General features: G+C 44.7%; 1 protein-coding gene across 1 annotated transcript in view; it reads left to right on the top strand.

Moving 5' to 3' along the window:
- Positions 1–18,480, top strand: part of LOC138292459 (myomegalin-like) — a 1,643,599-nt gene that overhangs the window by 1,495,364 nt on the left and 129,755 nt on the right. Inside the window, exon 31 of the mRNA XM_069231077.1 lies at positions 7,504–7,647. Coding sequence (XP_069087178.1) covers positions 7,504–7,647 — 144 coding nt within the window. The remainder of the gene's footprint in view (positions 1–7,503; positions 7,648–18,480) is intronic.

Raw genomic sequence — 18,480 nt, 5'->3', positions numbered from 1 at the left:
AACTCTCTGTATTTTGTGCTAGAGGGTTTCATATGTAGGTCTCTCCTGCGTTTCCTGGTTCATCTCTTGGGATCCTAGCCATACTGGATCTGGGCTTAGGTACTTTGGTACAGGTTTTGTGAGTGCCAGATTCCTCAACAAATCTCCACTATGGATATCAGTAAGAAATTGGGTTGTTCTTTGACTGGGATGTGCGCCCTGGTCAAGCAATAGCCATAATCCCTTGAAGGGTGAACCACAAAAAGTCACTAAATTAACCTGTGCTTAACCCTGGATAGCTTGGCACAAAAAGCAATCAGGTTTAACTTGGAGGCGATGTGTTAAGTATTTATGCAGTACACAAACAGCAATTCAGTGAAAACACAACACACTAAAAATCCCAGACAATTTACAAAATTACAGAAAATTGTCATAAATTGACACCAAAACCATCACATTCCAATTAGGGAAAACCAGAGATGTGAATGTTTAACGTTTTAAGTAGAATTAGCCAGCTGAGCACCGTAAGCACTATAACCAAGGGTCCAGGAGTAGATGGATACGTCTTAGGGGTTTATGACTCACTCAGTCTGGATCCAGGTGCTGGTTCAAGATGGTGGGAGCCTGATATGTCCCTGTGGCTTTGAACAGGAGGCAGCTTAAGTAGCCCTTGGAGTCACTTCTGGAATCCTGGGTGCAGGTGAAGATGCAGGGCTCCATAGAAGGACTGGCCTTCGATGGTTCAAGGCAGGCTTCAGGCCGCAGTCTGGCAGAATGCACAGCAGGTCACAGCAGCAGGCAGTCCTCTTAGAGTCCTTCCACAGGTCCAGTAGTGAGCTGACGAGTGGATATGAGAGCAATACTTTTATACCCAGGTGCCCTGCTCCTAGAAGTTGGGAGACATTTCCAGAAGGGTTCTTTGAAGTTCCAGGAGTTTCCTGCCTCCCCTGCCCTGGTTCCTAGCTGGCTGCACTGACCATACAGGCCTATTTTAAGCCTATTGTGTGGTGGCAAAGCTCAGCCTATCCAGGTGCAAGTGGGGCTGTGCTTCGCTTTGCTCCCCCATGAAGCCAGGTAATGGGTCAGTCAGGCTCTGCTAATCACACTAGGAATTCATAAAGTCTCAACCGTCAGTTGCACCTAGTCCTATGACCTAAGGCAGGCTGTAGGCACAGAAGACTAAGGGCAGAAAAATGGAAACTTTCTAAAATTGACATTTTAAAACTTGTAGTGATAAATCCGACTTTGCCATTAAAGAAGGTTTATCATTACAAGTTCATAGATATGAAACATGAAATGTCTTCCACCTGTCTATTAAACATAATAAGGAATCCCCAATGTTATCCTATGGGAAGGGTAGGCCTCATAGTAGTGAAGAACGAATTTGGGAGTTTATCACTTCTAGAACATGTACAACTTAAAGGTGCATGTCCTACTTTTTAATTACAAAGCACTCTGCCAAATGGGCTACCTAGGGCATACCCTAAGGGTGACTTATATGTAATAAAAGGGAAGTTTAAGCTTTGAAAAGGCTTTTTAGGAGTCAAGTAGACATGTCAGTGGAACACTGCCTTCAGGCTGCAATGGCAGGCCTATGACTTGTTTTAAAGTGCTACTTTAGTGGGTGACACAATAATTGCTGCAGGCCCACTGGTAGCATTTAGTTTACAGGCCCTCTGTATACGGTATACCACTCTACAAAGGACTTACATAACAATTAAATATGCCAATCAGGTGTATGTCAATCAAATCATGTTTTAAGAGAGTGAGCACAAACACTTTAGCACTGGTTAGCAGTGGTAAAGTGCAGAGTCCTAAGCCCAACAGAGCAAAATTCCAGCACAAAGTAGGAGGAGGGAGGCAAAATGTTTGGGGATGACCCTGTAGAGAGAGACATTTTCTACAATATCTGTTAGAAAGTGGATGACAGTCTATCAGAAGTAATAATGTCACTACTCCTGTTAGGTCCGGTAAAGGTTTCAGTAATTTAAACCTGAGCTCAAGCCCTGGGAGCTATGCCACAGATGACTGGGTTAGCTTTAGAAAATGTGTAAAGTGTTTAGACGTACCAAGAAGTTAAGAAAACTGCTGAGAACACAACACAATAAAATACCAAAATGACAAAAATCCAGTGAGGGGAATCGGAGATATACGTTTTTATTTTTGAGTAAAAATACCACAAAAAGTAAAAGCGACAACTACGGGCAATTGGTCACACTAGACTAGACTGGGACAAGGGTAAGGTTTAAGGCATACCACGATGGAGATAGGGTTGGATACACATGTCAGATTAATCCTAGTCGGAAAGTTACCTTCACATTTGGAAACTTACGCAGGATCATCATCTTAGCAAAGCTGCAGGGGGAATCCTAAGTTAGACTAGTCGATGACAGAATGCCAAATGTGTAGGTCCTTGGGAAGCTTTCCTCATATGTGGGAAAGGTTTAGAGCGTGAAAAATCCAGAGTTCGTGTCTAGGAAATCATCTATGTTGATGGGATGTTGCTCAACATCAGACTCAGGCCCTCATTACGAGTGTGGTGGCGGTCTTACTTGCAAACACCCCCATCCATCCGCACACTTGCAAACACCAACCTGACCGCACGCAAACATACAAACACCCCCTCACCCGACCGCACACATACATACAAACACCCCACTCGATCTCACACTGACATATAAACACCCCCACTCGCTCTCACACTGACATACATGCACCCCAGTCATCTGCACACATTCATACACGCACCCTCACTCATCAACACACCTTCAGAAACACCCCCCCACTCAACAACATACCTTCATACACGCACCCACACTCATCAACACACTCCCTGGCATACACCCCTACTCGCTCGCATGCACTCATACAAACACCCCTACTCGCATGCATCCCAATACACACCTACTCACTTGCATCCCGACACCCCCCTCTGCTACCATTCAGACACATACACACACACACACACACACACACTTATGCACACCCATACCGCTACACATACAAGCACACATCACATATATGCACACAGCACACACCCTTGATCCCTTTCGGACGGTCCACCTACCTGTCTTGGCAAAGTGGTTGTCTGGGAGGGGATGGGTGTCAGTGTTTCCACCACACCGCTGTGCAGGAACCGCCATGCCATATTACGTCTCCAAATGCGGCAGGCGAGGTCCTTTTGGTGTGGCGGTGGAATTGCCTCTCACCTACTGTCGGTCAGACTGACTGTCGGATTTCCACCCTTAAATTGGTGGAAATCCTTCAGTGAGTCTAATTATGGTGGTCTTCGGACCGCCAACATTGGCAGTCGGAGAACCTGTGAGTTCAGCGGTCTTTCCAAAAGACCGCAAAAGTCGTAATGAGGCCCTCAGTGAAGATTTCTACCTTTGGACTTTGGCTCTTTTCTTGAAGTCGGATTTCCTCACCGGGCAAGGCTGTCAGAATGGGGCCCGGTGAAACGGATTGACTGCTGAGGAGAAGAGTGCAGCCAGAGCTGCAGCAAACTCAGGCCCACCTGTGATGTAAATTTGGTTGATCGGCTGGCACATTGGTCCCAGCACAAGATGGTTCTCCAGACAAGAAGTTAGGAAAGAGTTTAAAAGTCCCAGGTTGCTAAGTGCAGGCAGGAGGAGTACACTCTGACACCATCCAAGGGTTCCAGGACCTCAAGAACAGTTCTTTGGAGTCTAGACTCACTCCATTAGAAGCCTCCAGCAGGGCAAAGAGCAGGTGCAGTTGAAATTAATCAACTGTGCTTTTCCATGGAAGTGGGCTTCTTGCAGCTTTGGTGTTCATGTAGCTTAAAGGTAGATCAACCAACCAACCCTTGGAGTCCACTTTCTTGTCCTGGGTACAAATAGGAGCAGGTCTAGCCCATAGAGTCCTCCTCACAGGAGGTGCAGTCCTTCTTTCTTCCACAGGTCCAGTAGTTTGAAGTGTCATGGGTTCCTTATGTACTTAGGCCCGTAGCTTGTGCCCTTTCACATACATACACACTTGTTTTTTTCATTTTATTATATTTGAGCACAGCTCGCGTTTCAGCTTGTTCTTTTCATATTTTAACCAGCTGCCTTTTCTGAAAAGGTATAGTTGTTTGTGTTGCACATTTTTATCACCCCATTGCATGCATTTCACTCTGTGCCCTGTTCAAGGCTGTCATGTTTTAAACACAATAGTTTACCTAGTATTGTCATTCCAAGCGTTACAGACTCAACCTTCAGCTACTTACATATTATCACGTCAGTCCTGTTTTTAGAAGACAACATGTTTTCTTATATAAACATCACATAGGTCTAAGGAGGGTAGAGGGCATTCCAGCCATGGCCGCCTGAGGGTGAACACCATTTCGTTGACAGCTTTGGTGATCCTGGCCATGTCTTTCCAGCCAACCAAGAGGATTGCCAGCAGAAGGGCTAACACTACTATGCTCTCAGATTTAGACATTAGAGTGTAGGTAGGAATCACTAGATTCATGATTAGATCAGGATGGCAGGCCTTTTCTATGTTTCACTGTAATGGTCACAATCATCACTGTATTATGTTTCATCTGCCTAATAATCACAGCTCATGCCTTTTATAAATGGATGCAATCGCTTCAATAAATGTATTAAAACCTATCTTGCATCTTTTTGTCTGCCTTAACATGTATGATACTTTGTGTAACTGAGTGAAAGAGGTATGATCTGTTCACCACACCTTCCGTGAAGAGTCCAAGGGTCATGTTTCTAGGCTGTCACAAATCACCTTACTTCATAGGTTTGAGTGAGGTGCTGCTAGCTAGCCAACAAAGTCAGACCAACAACTTCCAGTTGGAGTGGGACTGACTCAGTCATCCACACTCAGTGGTGCTGCCTCCCTAAACTAAGCATTCTTACCCCCAAGGTAAGAATCCCATGACAGAAGTGCCACATTTATGCCTGTGTGGGGTGTGATTCCTGAACCCACCCTAACCAAAAGGGAAAAGGTCCTCCTGGGTAATCCTACCACTTTTTCAGCAGTTCCTGTGTGCCCTACTGAAAACAATCCTGCAATGCCCCTCTCTACCTAAATCCATCTTCAATCTGTGCCCTTATCTTCTCCTGTGCAGAGCTCCTTTGCCCACCCTAGCCGAGTGGCCAGAGAAAGGAGCAACCCCTCTTCTGGGGTCACGCAAAACCATTTTGGAGTCAGGTTCTCTTTCTCTCAGGATTAGTGTCTTGCTGGCTAAAAAGACAAAAGAGTGGACATGCCCAGGTGTTAGTGACATCTGCCTGTCACAGGGTAGGCCTCATTAAGTTCTTGGACACTGCACAGATGCTCATCCTATCACAGGAACAGAACACCTCCAAACACCCAAAGTATTTGTTTCAGCTCTAGGAGCCCATTCACAACTCATAAAAGAGCTGTTCAGCTCCTTTGTGACAGTTGGTAGCTCTCTGCTTTTGAGCTTCTAGAGTGTTAAGCAGGCAAAATGTGACTTTTCAAAAGTACTTTGTAAAATATTTAGTACAAACCTAACTTTACCAATTAATTGGATTTGTATTAACTATTTTCAAAGGTCCCAAAATTAACTTTTTAATGGGTTTCTAGATGGAGATAACATTGTTTAATTTTAATATTAATTCCTATGCAACTGTTAACCCTGCAACAGTGACCAATGTTTTTGAGGCTTTGTCACTGTAAGGACATGATTTGCTTGTCCTACTTTTAAATTCCATGCACACTGTTTTATTGGGCATTTAAGCATACTTGGAGTTGACTAACTAATATATAAAAAGAGGTTTTTTTTTGACAGGTCAAATTTGCAGTTTAAACATGCACAGCCAGGCTACTGGTGGCAGGTCTGTAGCGATGCTTTGCACTCTCCCTCTAGTGGTGGCACAATCTGTGCTGCAGTCCATTAGTGACATTTAACTTACAGGCCCTGGGGACACTTTGGGCCTCAGTTACGACACCCTAGCGCCACAGGAGCGTCACTTTAGGTGACACTTCCATGGCGCTGTGCGCTGTTCCAGATCTACAAGGTGGGGTAAAGCCATATGTGCCACACAACCCAGTTTGCTTGGGCATACTCACATAATACCCAATGCTTTTTGACACTGCCCCACATTTACAAGAAATCGTAAACCTAAGGAAGTGCCAAAAACTAACGCCACCACAGGGGGAGCTTTAGAGTGGCACAACAAGGAGAAATCCGTTAATTTCTTCTTGTTTTTTGCTATTTCTATGTGTACTGCATTCTGCAACAAACATAGAAGAAGCATATCGCCATTTGTGATTGTTTATGTGCAGGAAGGTGTCATTTACAGCACATAAACAATACCCCCCAACAATGTAGGCATCCTTGTGCAATGGCTGAAGGGTGGTTGCATTGGCGGTAGGCAGCTGACTTAGTGCTGATACAGGGGAAAACACAGGGATGCGCTGTATTCTTGAATATACGACGCATCCCTGCATTTTAGAAATGACGCAGCTCAGCACGGCAATATTGCTTGCGGCACCGGGCTGCATCGTTTCCTATAAAATGAGACCCACTGTACCATATACTAGGTTAAATATGCCATTTCAGGAGTAGAGTCAATATCAAAATGTTTTAGGGGTTAGAAGACATGCACAGATAAGCAGAGTCCCAGTGCATAGTCACATCACCAGCAGCATCAGTTCAAAAAATGGGGGTGATCATGGAAAAAGGGGCATTTTCCAACAATATCCTTTCTTCCTGGAGTTTTTTATGCGGTATGGCGTTTTCCAGCAATTACTGACCGCTGAAGGAGACATCTGTTGCTTCAACATGATTACCCAAAGGTTAGGCAACACAGTGAGTACAGGACGGAGTCGCCCTTAATTCTGGCAGTTTTGATCAGAGAAAGAGCGACCATTGCTTTGAGCTGTTAAAATCATATGTGCCATGGAGAGGACTTTGAAAACTAGAGCTGTCTTTTGAGGAATCCAGATAAGCTTGCTATTGCTGCACACTCTAACAAGCCACTGGCAAAGCCAGTATGTCTGACACTAGCCTGCAGTGTTTTTATTTATTGATTTGTTTTATAAACATACGCAATAGGCATTAAAATAGTAAAAGAAATACACGTAAAAGTTCTGCCATCTACAGGAGATTAACATATATCTGCAAAAAATAAAAAATGAGCAATAATTAAAACAAAAAAAGCTTTACATCAATGTATTAATAAAATCAGACTTTAGCTTATCAGCCTTGGCCTGAAATGAAGTCCTTTACAAGAGTGGTCACATATGCATGAGCTGTCACTGGAAGTGGAGAAAGCCAGTGGTTGACACGGGCTGGCCTATTGCCAAATACTGTGGAGGCAGGAGAGCGAGCAAAACAAGTGATGCCACATGAAGACAACAATGGATAAAGAGAGTTGACTTAATGCCCCTATATGCAAATACGTATATATATTTTTATTGGTTAGACAATCGCACCTTTCTCTAGGTCCGACTCAAAAATAAGGGAGCTATATAGAAAAAAATAGGTTTGTTCGATTTTTATCTATTGCATTGAATTAATCTCTGTTTTACCAGGCACTGGATTATGGAAATATCCGTCAGTTGTTCTCAAGCACGAACACGCTCCACAAGATACTGGAAGAGTCAGCAGCACTTCTCTCAATGTTCTGGAGAGCCGCCTTGCCCGACACTCAAAGTATTGCACAGCAGAAAAGAGAGGTACTAAGTTTGCAACATGGCAGAATATCTATCATCTATTTACTGATCGTCTTTTTTTTATTCAGAGATGCTAATGTTGTACGTGTGTTAGTTTCAGCTGACATAGGAAAGTGTTGCTCTGGAGTTCGGATAGAACAGATGTTCTCAAAATGGTCGACTTGGGTCCATCTGCAGTGAATATATATGTATTCCGAATGGGCAAACATTTTCTCAAAACAGTTGTTCCGATGTAGGTTTACTATCTCAGATTCTTCAGTACAGTTAATAGTCTGGAGACAAATCACATATTACGCCAGCAGAAATTGATCCTAAACTCCCGTCCATTCGTCTGGGTCTCTAGTATATATGATTTTTTTTTAGCTCAGAATCTAATTATAGAAAGTGCGAAATAACAAAACAAAAACATCTTTTTAATAGAAATGTGTGATGATATCCAACTAAATCTACCAGAACGTAGAATGAGTTGCTAAAAGGTAGTGGGTGAAATGTGCATCTTTTAAAATAAAGGAGGAGGTCATAGAAAAAGTAAGGGCCATTTTAAGCATTAGCTTGCGCACATTCAGTGGCTGATGGAACCAAAGTGCCTATAACTACCATTTTCTGAGCACACTGGGACATATTATCAAGAAAGTAGTGCATCGGTCTTGATGCACCACTTTTCTTGCTTCCCCCCGCCCCACCTAACGACTCCATGGTCGCGCCCTACTTACAATATGGCGCACCATGGCAGTCATTAAGATAATAGCGTCAACATTTTTGATGCTGTTGTCGCACTTTGTCACACTAGTGTCAAAAATATTTATGCTAGTGCAGCAAAACACAGGGAGGCCCATTGATTAACGCCTTCTCTGAGCAGGTGTTAAAAGTGTTGAACAAAATGATGCGGGGCAATGTTGTAAATTTCACTGTGCCATTTTTTCAGGCCTCCCTGCGTCGGAAATTTTGCCACTAGTGCAACAAAGCAAGGGGAAGCCCATTGATTAAAATGGGTGCATCATTTTAGTGCCTGTTCTGAACAGGAGTTAAAAACGACAGAAGAAATGGCACAGTGAAATGTTGTAAATTTCACTATGCCATTTTTTGGGGCCTCCATGCATCGGAACTCCCCCCGCATACATTATGCCTGGCACAGGCATAATGTAGTGCATGGGTTTACAAAGTGGCGCAATGCAAGCATTGGGCCACTTTGTAAATATTGTGCAGAAGCAAGGCCTCCTTAACGCCACCTTAGCATAAGAAAACAATGACATTAGGGTGGCACAAGGTGGTGCTAGCGGTTTGTAAATATGCCCCTAAATCAGCATCTTCTCAGTGAACATTAGTCCTCACCTTCCTAATCTTTTTGGATGCAGAAAGTGTTCAGACGGGTCGATGTGCAATTTGCCTCCAAATGTATGTACAAACAGGACCTGTAGCCTAAGTTTATTTCAATGGCCCTAGCTGTACACTCTAACCTTACCTCCAGGATAGCCTTGAAAGTAGCCATGTCATGTTCATTTCCCATTCATAAGGGTATCGCACAGGTATGTACAGAGAGAGAGGCAACTATTGACTACTGACATTACCCTTGGCCTGCCAGCAGTGCTACATTTGTAAATAAAAACGTGCTGGTACCCAAAGCTGGGAATGCATTACCCTTGGCCTGCCAGCAGTGCTACATTTGTAAATAAAACGTGCTGGTGCCCAAAGCTCTACTCTGAAACACGCGGCTGCTGGAATTAAATGTGCGAGCAAAGAATACTGAGGCAGCTAATCCTAAAGCCATCTTGGGCTTCTTTAATCTATTTACCGCCACTCCCTGCCTTTTCAGATCACTCTTGCTGCTTTCTGATTTCTACCTTTGTGACTCATTTTCATTTTTCTCTTCCTCCGCCTTTCCCTTATGTTTCTTTTGCTCGCAGTAAATGCTTGAGACGGAAAAATAAGCGCTGGCCCTCAAAAATAAGTGTTGGTGTATGTGATTCTATTAATTGTGTTTCACCAATGACTTTGTGTTTAACCACTGCGCATATTAGTTGCTCAGTGTTTATCAGTAGCACATTACATGTTGTGTTCAGTTTAGCTGCCCATTGGCTCTAACATGGCATTAGCCATTACATTCTGTATTCAGTTTAGCTGCCTATTGGATTTGACATGACATTAGACCTTACATTTGGTATTTAGGTTAGCTGCCTATTGGCTTTAACGTAGAGTTAGACCTTGCAGTTGAGACATTGCAGATGAGCTGTGTTTTTCCAAGCTGTGTTTTCCCACATGATAGACCAAGCTGTGTTTTTCACACCAGACTATGGGGGTGATTCCAACTTTGACGGGCGGCGGAGGCCGCCCGGCAAAGTTCCCCCAACAGAATACCGCTACGCGGTCAGAAGACCGCCGCGGTTATTCTGTGTTTCCCGCTGGGCTGGCGGGCGACCGCCAGAAGGCCGCCCGCCAGCCCAGCGGGAAACCCCTTCCCACGAGGAAGCCGGCTCCAAATGGAGCCGGCGGAGTGGGAAGGGTGCGACGGGTGAAGTTGCACCCGTCGCGATTTTCAGTGTCTGCAAGGCAGACACTGAAAATCTTAGTAGGGCCCTCTTACGGGGGCCCCTGCAGTGCCCATGCCATTGGGGCCCCACGACACCCCTCACCGCCATCCTGTTCCTGGCGGTCAAAACCGCCAGGAACAGGATGGCGGTGAGGGGGTCGGAATCCCCATGGCGGTGCAGAATGCCCTTAGGAGCACCGCCAGCCTGTGCTCCCGCGGTCGTTGACCCTGGCGGTCAATGACCGCCAGGGTCAGAATGACCCCCTATATGTGATAAGAGAGAGTACATTTGGTGTTTTCCTTTCTGCTCAGCCTTGGGAAGAGGCGGGGTCTAGGAGATCTGGCCAGTCTCCAAAGGCTTGCTTAGTTTTCCCGCGTCTGAGAGGGGTTGGCACATTTTTGGAACAATGGCTCTGGGCAACGGCAGAGTTAGTTAGATTGAATCTGCTTGACTTCAGACAGGAACGGAGACGTCAGTTGCCTGTCTCCCGTTTGGGTAGAAAATCTCTTTCTTGCAGTTGAACGGAGTCATGAACTTGAAGCCCCAGAAAGATGAAGCTGAATATAGGCCCTACAGCGTTGCCCTACGGTGATGAATTTTGACTTTTATGCTTTGCTTTGAAGTTATGCTATAATATAATCACATGTATTTGCTGTGTACATTGCAACTGAGAAGTACTTTGATATATTTTGCTTTCGTTGCTGCGACTACTTTTGAACGTGTGCTGCCAATCTACTAATTTCGTCTCTCAGGAACCTCGTGGTGAAATAATAATAATAATAAATGTCTTCTGTAAACTCAGAAGTGCATTTCAGAGAGGTTCTGTAAGCTCGGTAATGAGATAAGAGCAGGAAAGCAGAACAGTGTAGCGCACCGGAAACCACCGGCTCAAATTATACACTACCTGCCAGTAGTTAACATATCAAAGGGATTGATCCCCATTCCGTCGGGTACACAAATCGACCACCTTCCGACATGTCCATATCACCCCTAAAATACATGACCTTTATGGAGCGAGCAACCCACAGTTTATGGCTGCACTGCTTAATAACATTAGAAAATGTTTCCCATACACCGCATGATTGGCACAACTTAATGTTATTAAAGTGAACGTTTTGACTAGGCTCCTCTATTTCTGGTGCCCACAGTTAAAGAACAGATTTTTTTGAAGAACTTAAACACATTCTCGTTCGCTTCTTTTGACAGAGCACACACCCATGGCTAGCTAGCATTTAAAACTTTACAGAAATCCAAAGGAAAGGGACATCTGGGCCTGCCTGATATTTACATTTACATGTATTTCACTCCTAGGATATTTGTAGACTAGTCACTCCGGTAAACAGACAAAATCTAGCTGCACATGAAATCATCCTTACGAAAAGCACCCTGCGGGATGTCCCTCGGAAGCCAAAGACATTGCACCCTCTCAGTGCTTATCTTAGACCCCGCAGCACACACACGCATTGCCTACAATATGGCACACAATGACTAAATAGTAGAACCTGCCCACTTTCCCCTCCCTATTTACTCCAACCCATGCAAACACAGACTTCTCCCCAATATCCAGACCAGGCTCATTTGACACGTAGTGCAAGGAAGCCTGTATAATGGTTAATGGTATGTTTAATAATAGGCAAATTACATTGTTTGAAACGTGAAAATTAGAATGTAAATAAAATTAATGAAGAAGAAGAATTTCAGTGTTCGCAGTTGAGGCACTGGGCAATGAACGCCTTAGTAAAGCATTGGCCACCACAGATCACACTTACTTACAGAAATTCATACCATCGGGTTCACTAGGCATTAAATCCAATAATTGTATATCCTACTTGAAGCAGTCTCCTTGACACAATGGCCCCTTAACAAGCACTGGTGATGAGTTTAGGGGTATATTTACAATGCTGATGGCGCAGGGTGGTCCAGCGTGTGGCTTGCTGCTCCGCCCTGTGCTACTGGGAAAAGGCAGAAATATGCCGTATCTACAAGATACAGCACATTTCTGTCCCCTCCTTCTGTGCTGGCACACAAATTGCTGCCATGTGCCTAACGCAGGCATCCTTGCACCATGGTGATGCTGGGATGATTGTTTTTGTGCAGGAAGGCACACCTTCCTTCACAAAAACAATCAATGGAAGCGATTTCCTCCTTCTGTGTGTGCTGCAAAATGCAAGAAAGAGGAAAAAATGGGGAGAAATAATGTAATTTCTCCCCGTTGACCCACTCTTACCCCACCCCTGTAGAGGCGTAGGCTTTTAAAGCATTCCCAGGGTTGCAAAACTTTGTAAATCTGGGAATGCGTCAAAATTCACGGGTGTTGCGAGAAAACACCCTCAAAACACCCATGGAAACGACGCCCTGAAGCAAAGCAAGGCAATTCAGCAACTTGTCCAGCGTTGCCTTAAAACCATATCTACAAGGCCATGTGAAGCCATGCAAAGTGGCTTTGCATGACCTTGTAGATATGGGTGTGCAGCCTGGGCCACCAGTGTGTCACAAAAAGTGACATACTGGAGGCACAGGCCGATTGTATATATGGGCCTAGGTGTCAGAGATATCAGAGAACTTATGCAGAATGCTTTGGATGTATATAACCAAGTACACCACTAGTAGTATATAAGTAAGGGAAGCTTACCACAAAGGTGTGCTTGACTGGTACATGTTCCCAACAAAGTTCCACTGACTTTACTTGGGAAACAATCTGTATGTTGGAGGGGCAGCCTTCAACGTACTTGCTGTGCTTGCTTTTCGCATAAGTCTTATTGAGCTGAGCTGTAAGCTGCAATGAAAACTATCCTTGGCTATCCCCTACTTAATGACATGAGCATGCCGGTTCTTAGTTTACCCTTCCTGATATTCAAAAGGCAAGCAAAATCAGATAGAGCACTCATGCAGAATTGTATGTCAGCTGCCAAGTGGACACAATCCTTCAGATGGAAAAAGAGCAATCCACCATCTCTAATGCCAGTGACACCAGCTTCTCCAGAACTTACTGGCAATGGATAGTCTAATGTAAACTTTGGATTTACCCCAGTCTAGCGCGACCATTAGTACCCTTTTAGCGGTATTGAATTCTAAGCACAATTTTTGGTTTGAATTTTAAAATTCATATCTCGACTTCTACTGATTGGATTTGTGTCATTTTGTTGGTTTTACTCATAAACATATAATCTATTCCTCTAACCCTTTGTGGGATACTTTTTGCTGTGTTTTCATTGTGTTACTGTGTGTATGGTGTGTGTGTTGCACAAATACTTTACACATTGACTCTTTAGATAAGCCAGACTGTTCTCTGTGAAGCTACCAGAGGGTGAGCACAGGTTATCTCTAAGTGTGCATCTAGCTTACCCTGACTAGAGTGGTGTCTCATGCTTGTGCATACTCTGACAACCAGAAACCCCAGTTCTAACATACACTCAACTTGAGAAAATGTGGTACACCCTATTCCAGTGGCTTTCAACATACCTTATGAACTTGCACCGCCCACCCAGACTTAGGTCTAGATTATCAAAAGAGTCACCAAACAAACGCAGCACAACAATCAAAGTTACTGTGCTGTGTTGTGTGACAGCCATATCTACATAAATATGGCACTCTCCTCTCTCCCTAGTGCTGGCACACAATCAGACAGCCCAGTGCCACACAGAACACCTTTGCACCATAGTACAAGGGTGTCTGCATGAGTCTTGCATAGAGTCTGTACTAGAAGGGTAGCCCTCCAGTACAAACAACTATGTAAAAAACTAACTTTAAAACGTTTCCGTTGTCGGATATGTGCTGTACAGTGCAGCACACATGAAGTTTGAAACATCAGAGGAAATAAAATCTTTCTCCTTTATTTCATTATTTTTTCGGGCAAAATCCTGTGTACTTTTGGGGTTTGCATGAAAAACAATAGGTGGCTACATGTGAACGTCCCCTTGAGGCAGAGTAATGTAAAGCAGCGCTAAGCACTGCTTTGCTTTATTTTGAGGGATCTTTCCAACACAATACAAGTTTTGCACTAGGAAGTCAAGAAAAACAACATTTACACGTTTGTGTCACTCTTGTGACGTAAACCCAGCACAAAATGTTCGTTGATCTGGGCCATACAGTGCTAAACTTATTTTCTTACTCAGTCACTAAATGGTCCACATTGCTATGGGAGATACAGTATGCAGATAGACCGCCTGTTAGCACCGATAGTTGGGTTTTTTCATTAAGTGATTTGCAAGGCTCAAATGCTCCACAGGGAGGAGACTCTAATTTTCTTTAGCATTGGATGTTGGGGAGGGGAGGCAGGGGCGTTCGAGTTTCCAGATAGTTTTTTTGTTTAATGACGGTTGCAACAAGTTGAACGGATATCGAATACTGCAACACCGATCGTCAATGTATTTAATCATTTTGAAGAACTTAATAAAACGGTTTGCTCAAAGCTAGTACTTTCACATGTACCCTAGCACATTGGCCAAGGTGGGACTCATTAGCCGTGAAACAGCATGTAGTCTGCTGGAAATAAATAAACTGTGCCCCCATTGCTATCAACACTTATTTGCACAACTCTAATACTAATTATAGATTTTAGTATGAGTGGAGATTGTGAGAGTGAGCTAGTACAATCTGGGTTTGGTCCAATGGTATATCCTCTGTATTCTTACACCATTGACACCCTCAACATTCTTAGAGGGGTGATAAGCATGCCTGCAAGAGAAGCTGCACACGGGTGTAAAAGAGGGGCACAGTGCCACAAACATAAGCAGATATGCAAGTCATCCTGAAAAGAAAGCCTTCAGCAAAATAAGGAACATGGTTCATTGTTGACAGTAACAAATGGCCGCTTCCATTTACAAAAAGTGGAATACAAGCACTAACGTGCTGATACACTAAGGCATGGGTACTCGGAAACATTTTCCCAGGGGCCAAAAAGTTTGGTCTGTGATGTACCTGGGGGCTGCACTGATGCCAGGGCGGTGGCAGTCGGGTGGGGTGACTAGGGGGATTGGTGGCAAGGTAGGTGTAGGGGAAACTAAGGATATACATCTAGTGGCTGAAATAAGTAATGGGAAACCAGAAAACCTGGAATTAATCCCAGCTTACCCACTTTTCCGAATTGTGTGATCCTAGGCAATTGTTTAGTGTCACTTTCCCTCCTTTTTCTGCATTGTCACATTTAAGATGTCCTCAAAATACATGATTCATGGTGTGCGCTGCACATAACCTGCTTCTATGTTTGATTTAATAAACTATAATGTTGTTTATGTATGAAAGGAACCCAGGCCACCCATAAAGTGCACATACCAAGTGACTTGCCTCTTTAATTTACTATTGGTGGTGTTCTCAGGGTAAGGGAAATAATTAATGTTTCCAAATATTATGTTTGAAAACTATCACTTTAAAAGGAATCCATCTCAATGCACTGATAAAATAAATTGTACTAAGGCGAAAAGGTTCTGCATGTTAACTAAATACACTTAATTAATTTTGAAAAGACTGTCTTAGTTTTACACTTATGCTGTAAGGTGTCTTTAAAAATGAAGGCGTTTCTAAAGTTAAGTGCAGGAGTCACTTCTTCCTTTCTTTAGCACCAATTAAGTTTGAAATAAAAGATTGTGTGTGTATTTAATATTTTTGTTACTGCGGAGTTGAGCAAACAGCTGCCCAGTGCTCCTGTTGCCCCAGGGGCCGCAGGTAAAGGTCAGAGGGGCCGCATGAGGCCCGCAGGCCGTACTTTGAGTATCCCTGCACTAAGGCCTTGTTTTCAAGGGGTATGCGAATCCTGATTTAGACTGTTTGTATCTGATTAGGGATTGTAAATCATGTGCAAACCTTCCACAGATCTGGCCTTGCTACCCAAAATTCTGAGGTTTGCAGCTTTGAATTGAGTAAAACATGGAGCAGTGACATGTTACCCCATCCAAACCTTCTGTTTTGAAGCTTTTTTGTTGGAATATTCATACAAATCTTTCTTGGTGAGATTTTTGGTTGCCATTCAAAATTCATTTTTTTACTTGTTTTCAGTGTAATGTAATAACCAAATACAATTTGGTTGATGAAGGGACATTGTTGTATGCCACTGTTCAGCCTTCCTCATTAATATGCATGTGGCAAGTCGCAAATTTTGAACGCCCTGAAAGGAAAACAATACAAGTTAAAAAAATTTAATAAAAAGTTAAACCATTTGAGTAGGCGGTACTCTGAAAAAAAAGTTTTTGTCAACACTCTCAAAGGTGAAGGTGCCTCCTCCATACCCCTTCCAAATACCCTTGTGAGTGGCTTATCATCAATTTTGCATTGTTGGTGTTGTTGGTAAAATATGAATGTTTTATGACTAGATTTTGGCTGCGAAACTGTGAAAAAAAAATTTTTTTCCTGGGCAGGCTGAGGATGTCTGGCTGCTGTGTCTTGGATCGTCTGGAGTCGTCTTATGGTTGTGGTGGTAGTGCCAGTGTATAGTGTATTGCCGTAGTCCAGTCTGCTGGTGAAGAGTTCCTGCATCACAGGTTCTGATGAAGATCTTCCTGAAGATTTTAGGCTCAAAGTTGTTAAGCTTCTTTCTATTAGCTTTAAGTTTATGTTCCATTTTAGCTACAGTTTCAATTTTAGCTAGCCTGTCCAGCTTGTTTACCTTTGGCCCCTAATCCATCTTAGCAAATAAGTAAGTAAAGCCTTAATGTTTTCATTTAATAAAAAAACGCCATGGGGCGTGGCCAAGATGGCGACCGTGCGGACAGAACTTCTGTGAGTTCCGTCGCTGCCCAAAATCATCCTAAGGAATCTTGCACACCAGGGATATTTGAGCCCAGAATTGCTGCTGGTGACTACTTAATGACACCATGAAAGCAGTTGTTCCCCTGGAGCAGCAGTCGGGCAGTGCAGAGCTGTTGTGGGCGCTCAGGCCTGGAGATTCGCTGGGCGGCTGACACCTGTGGAGCCGCCTGGGCTGAGTGCCAGATCAAGACCCACTCCGGTCCAGTGAGGCCAGCTGGAGCTGCGGCGAAACAAGCCAAAGGGCGAGATATCATGGGGGGAGCCTGAGAGGCGTGTGCTGCGCTGAATGACGAGCGCGCAGTGGCACCAGACTGCAAGTAAGTACACCCCGCTGAACTGAAGTGAGTGGAGCTGCGGTCGAGAGACGGGCCTGGGGTCGGGGACGCTGCACTAGGTGAGGATCGCAGTCTGAGGCCTTGAAGATAAGGAGGGACGAAGCCCCCAAACCCCACCCCGAGGAGTGAAGAAAAGGAGGGAGCTGCAGAAGCCCTACCAGGCACGCATTTGTGGCAGGGGACCTAGAGGAGATCAGTTTCTCACCCTGGCCTTAACACGCTTCATGTTGGGGAGGAGAGCCTGAAACTGGGGTCAGCTGGAGACCCGCAATACTGATAGGTGGAGAGCAGAGAGGGACACTGGAGACTGGAGGGATTAAGGGGCCATCAGGAGGGGGTCGGGAAGAGGGGGGCTTGTTGTGCCCATTGCGTGGATTACTAATTGGCCTGGCCCCCTGTTTGTGGGCTATACCTTTGGAGTGCCTTTTCCTTCTCTGCCTGCAGTGACTGGACTGGGTGCCTGCCAGTGCCCCTGGGGCATCCGGTGGTTAGCCAGTCCGGCGCTGGCATCTGTCAACGTGCGTGGACGTGGAGGAAACCAGCTGGGAGTCCAGTAGGGTATGCTGAAGTGCGGGACTTGCGATACCTTCTGTCCTCTGTGGCCCACTCCCTGTCTGACTTGTGATCTGTTCATGGGGTGAAGCACTCATCGGGGAGGACGGGTGCAGGGCTGTCACCCACTTCCTGTGAACTTCCACTGGACCAGCTGCGGACCGGGAGCTTGGCTGTAGGGGCCTTCGGAATAGATATCACCAGCAAGGTCAATGGGGAAGGACAGATCCTTTATAAACACCCAGCACAATAAAAGAGACTAATATATGACGTAGGGGTCCCAGGCATGGGGGGTTGCCTCTTCTGCCCCTGCGACGACTGAGAGATGGATCAGACCCACAGAATGAACCCTCAGGAACACAGATATTGGCGGCAATTGAACAATCTAGAGCTAAGGTTCATGCCAAAATAGATGCTATTTCCCTTGATGTTGGGCTACTCAGAGTGGATCTCCATGCGGTCGCAGAGAGGTCACTGAATACAGAACAACATGCCACCACATTTTGTTGTGGAGAGGGAGCATAGGGCCATGACCTGAACCCACCTGTGGGAGCCCCGCCTCTGAACCTTATCTAAAAACTTCTCAATTATAGGGACCAGACCTCCATCCTTCGCGCTGTACAACAGACGGGAGACCCCAAGTTTGACAACCATACAATAAGGATCTTTCGAGACTA

The sequence above is a fragment of the Pleurodeles waltl genome, chromosome 4_2 (genome assembly GCF_031143425.1).
Source record: "Pleurodeles waltl isolate 20211129_DDA chromosome 4_2, aPleWal1.hap1.20221129, whole genome shotgun sequence".
NCBI classification, from domain to species: Eukaryota; Metazoa; Chordata; class Amphibia; order Caudata; family Salamandridae; genus Pleurodeles; species Pleurodeles waltl.
Note: the sequence above shows the minus strand (reverse complement) of the source record. Positions and strands in the feature narration are given on the sequence as shown.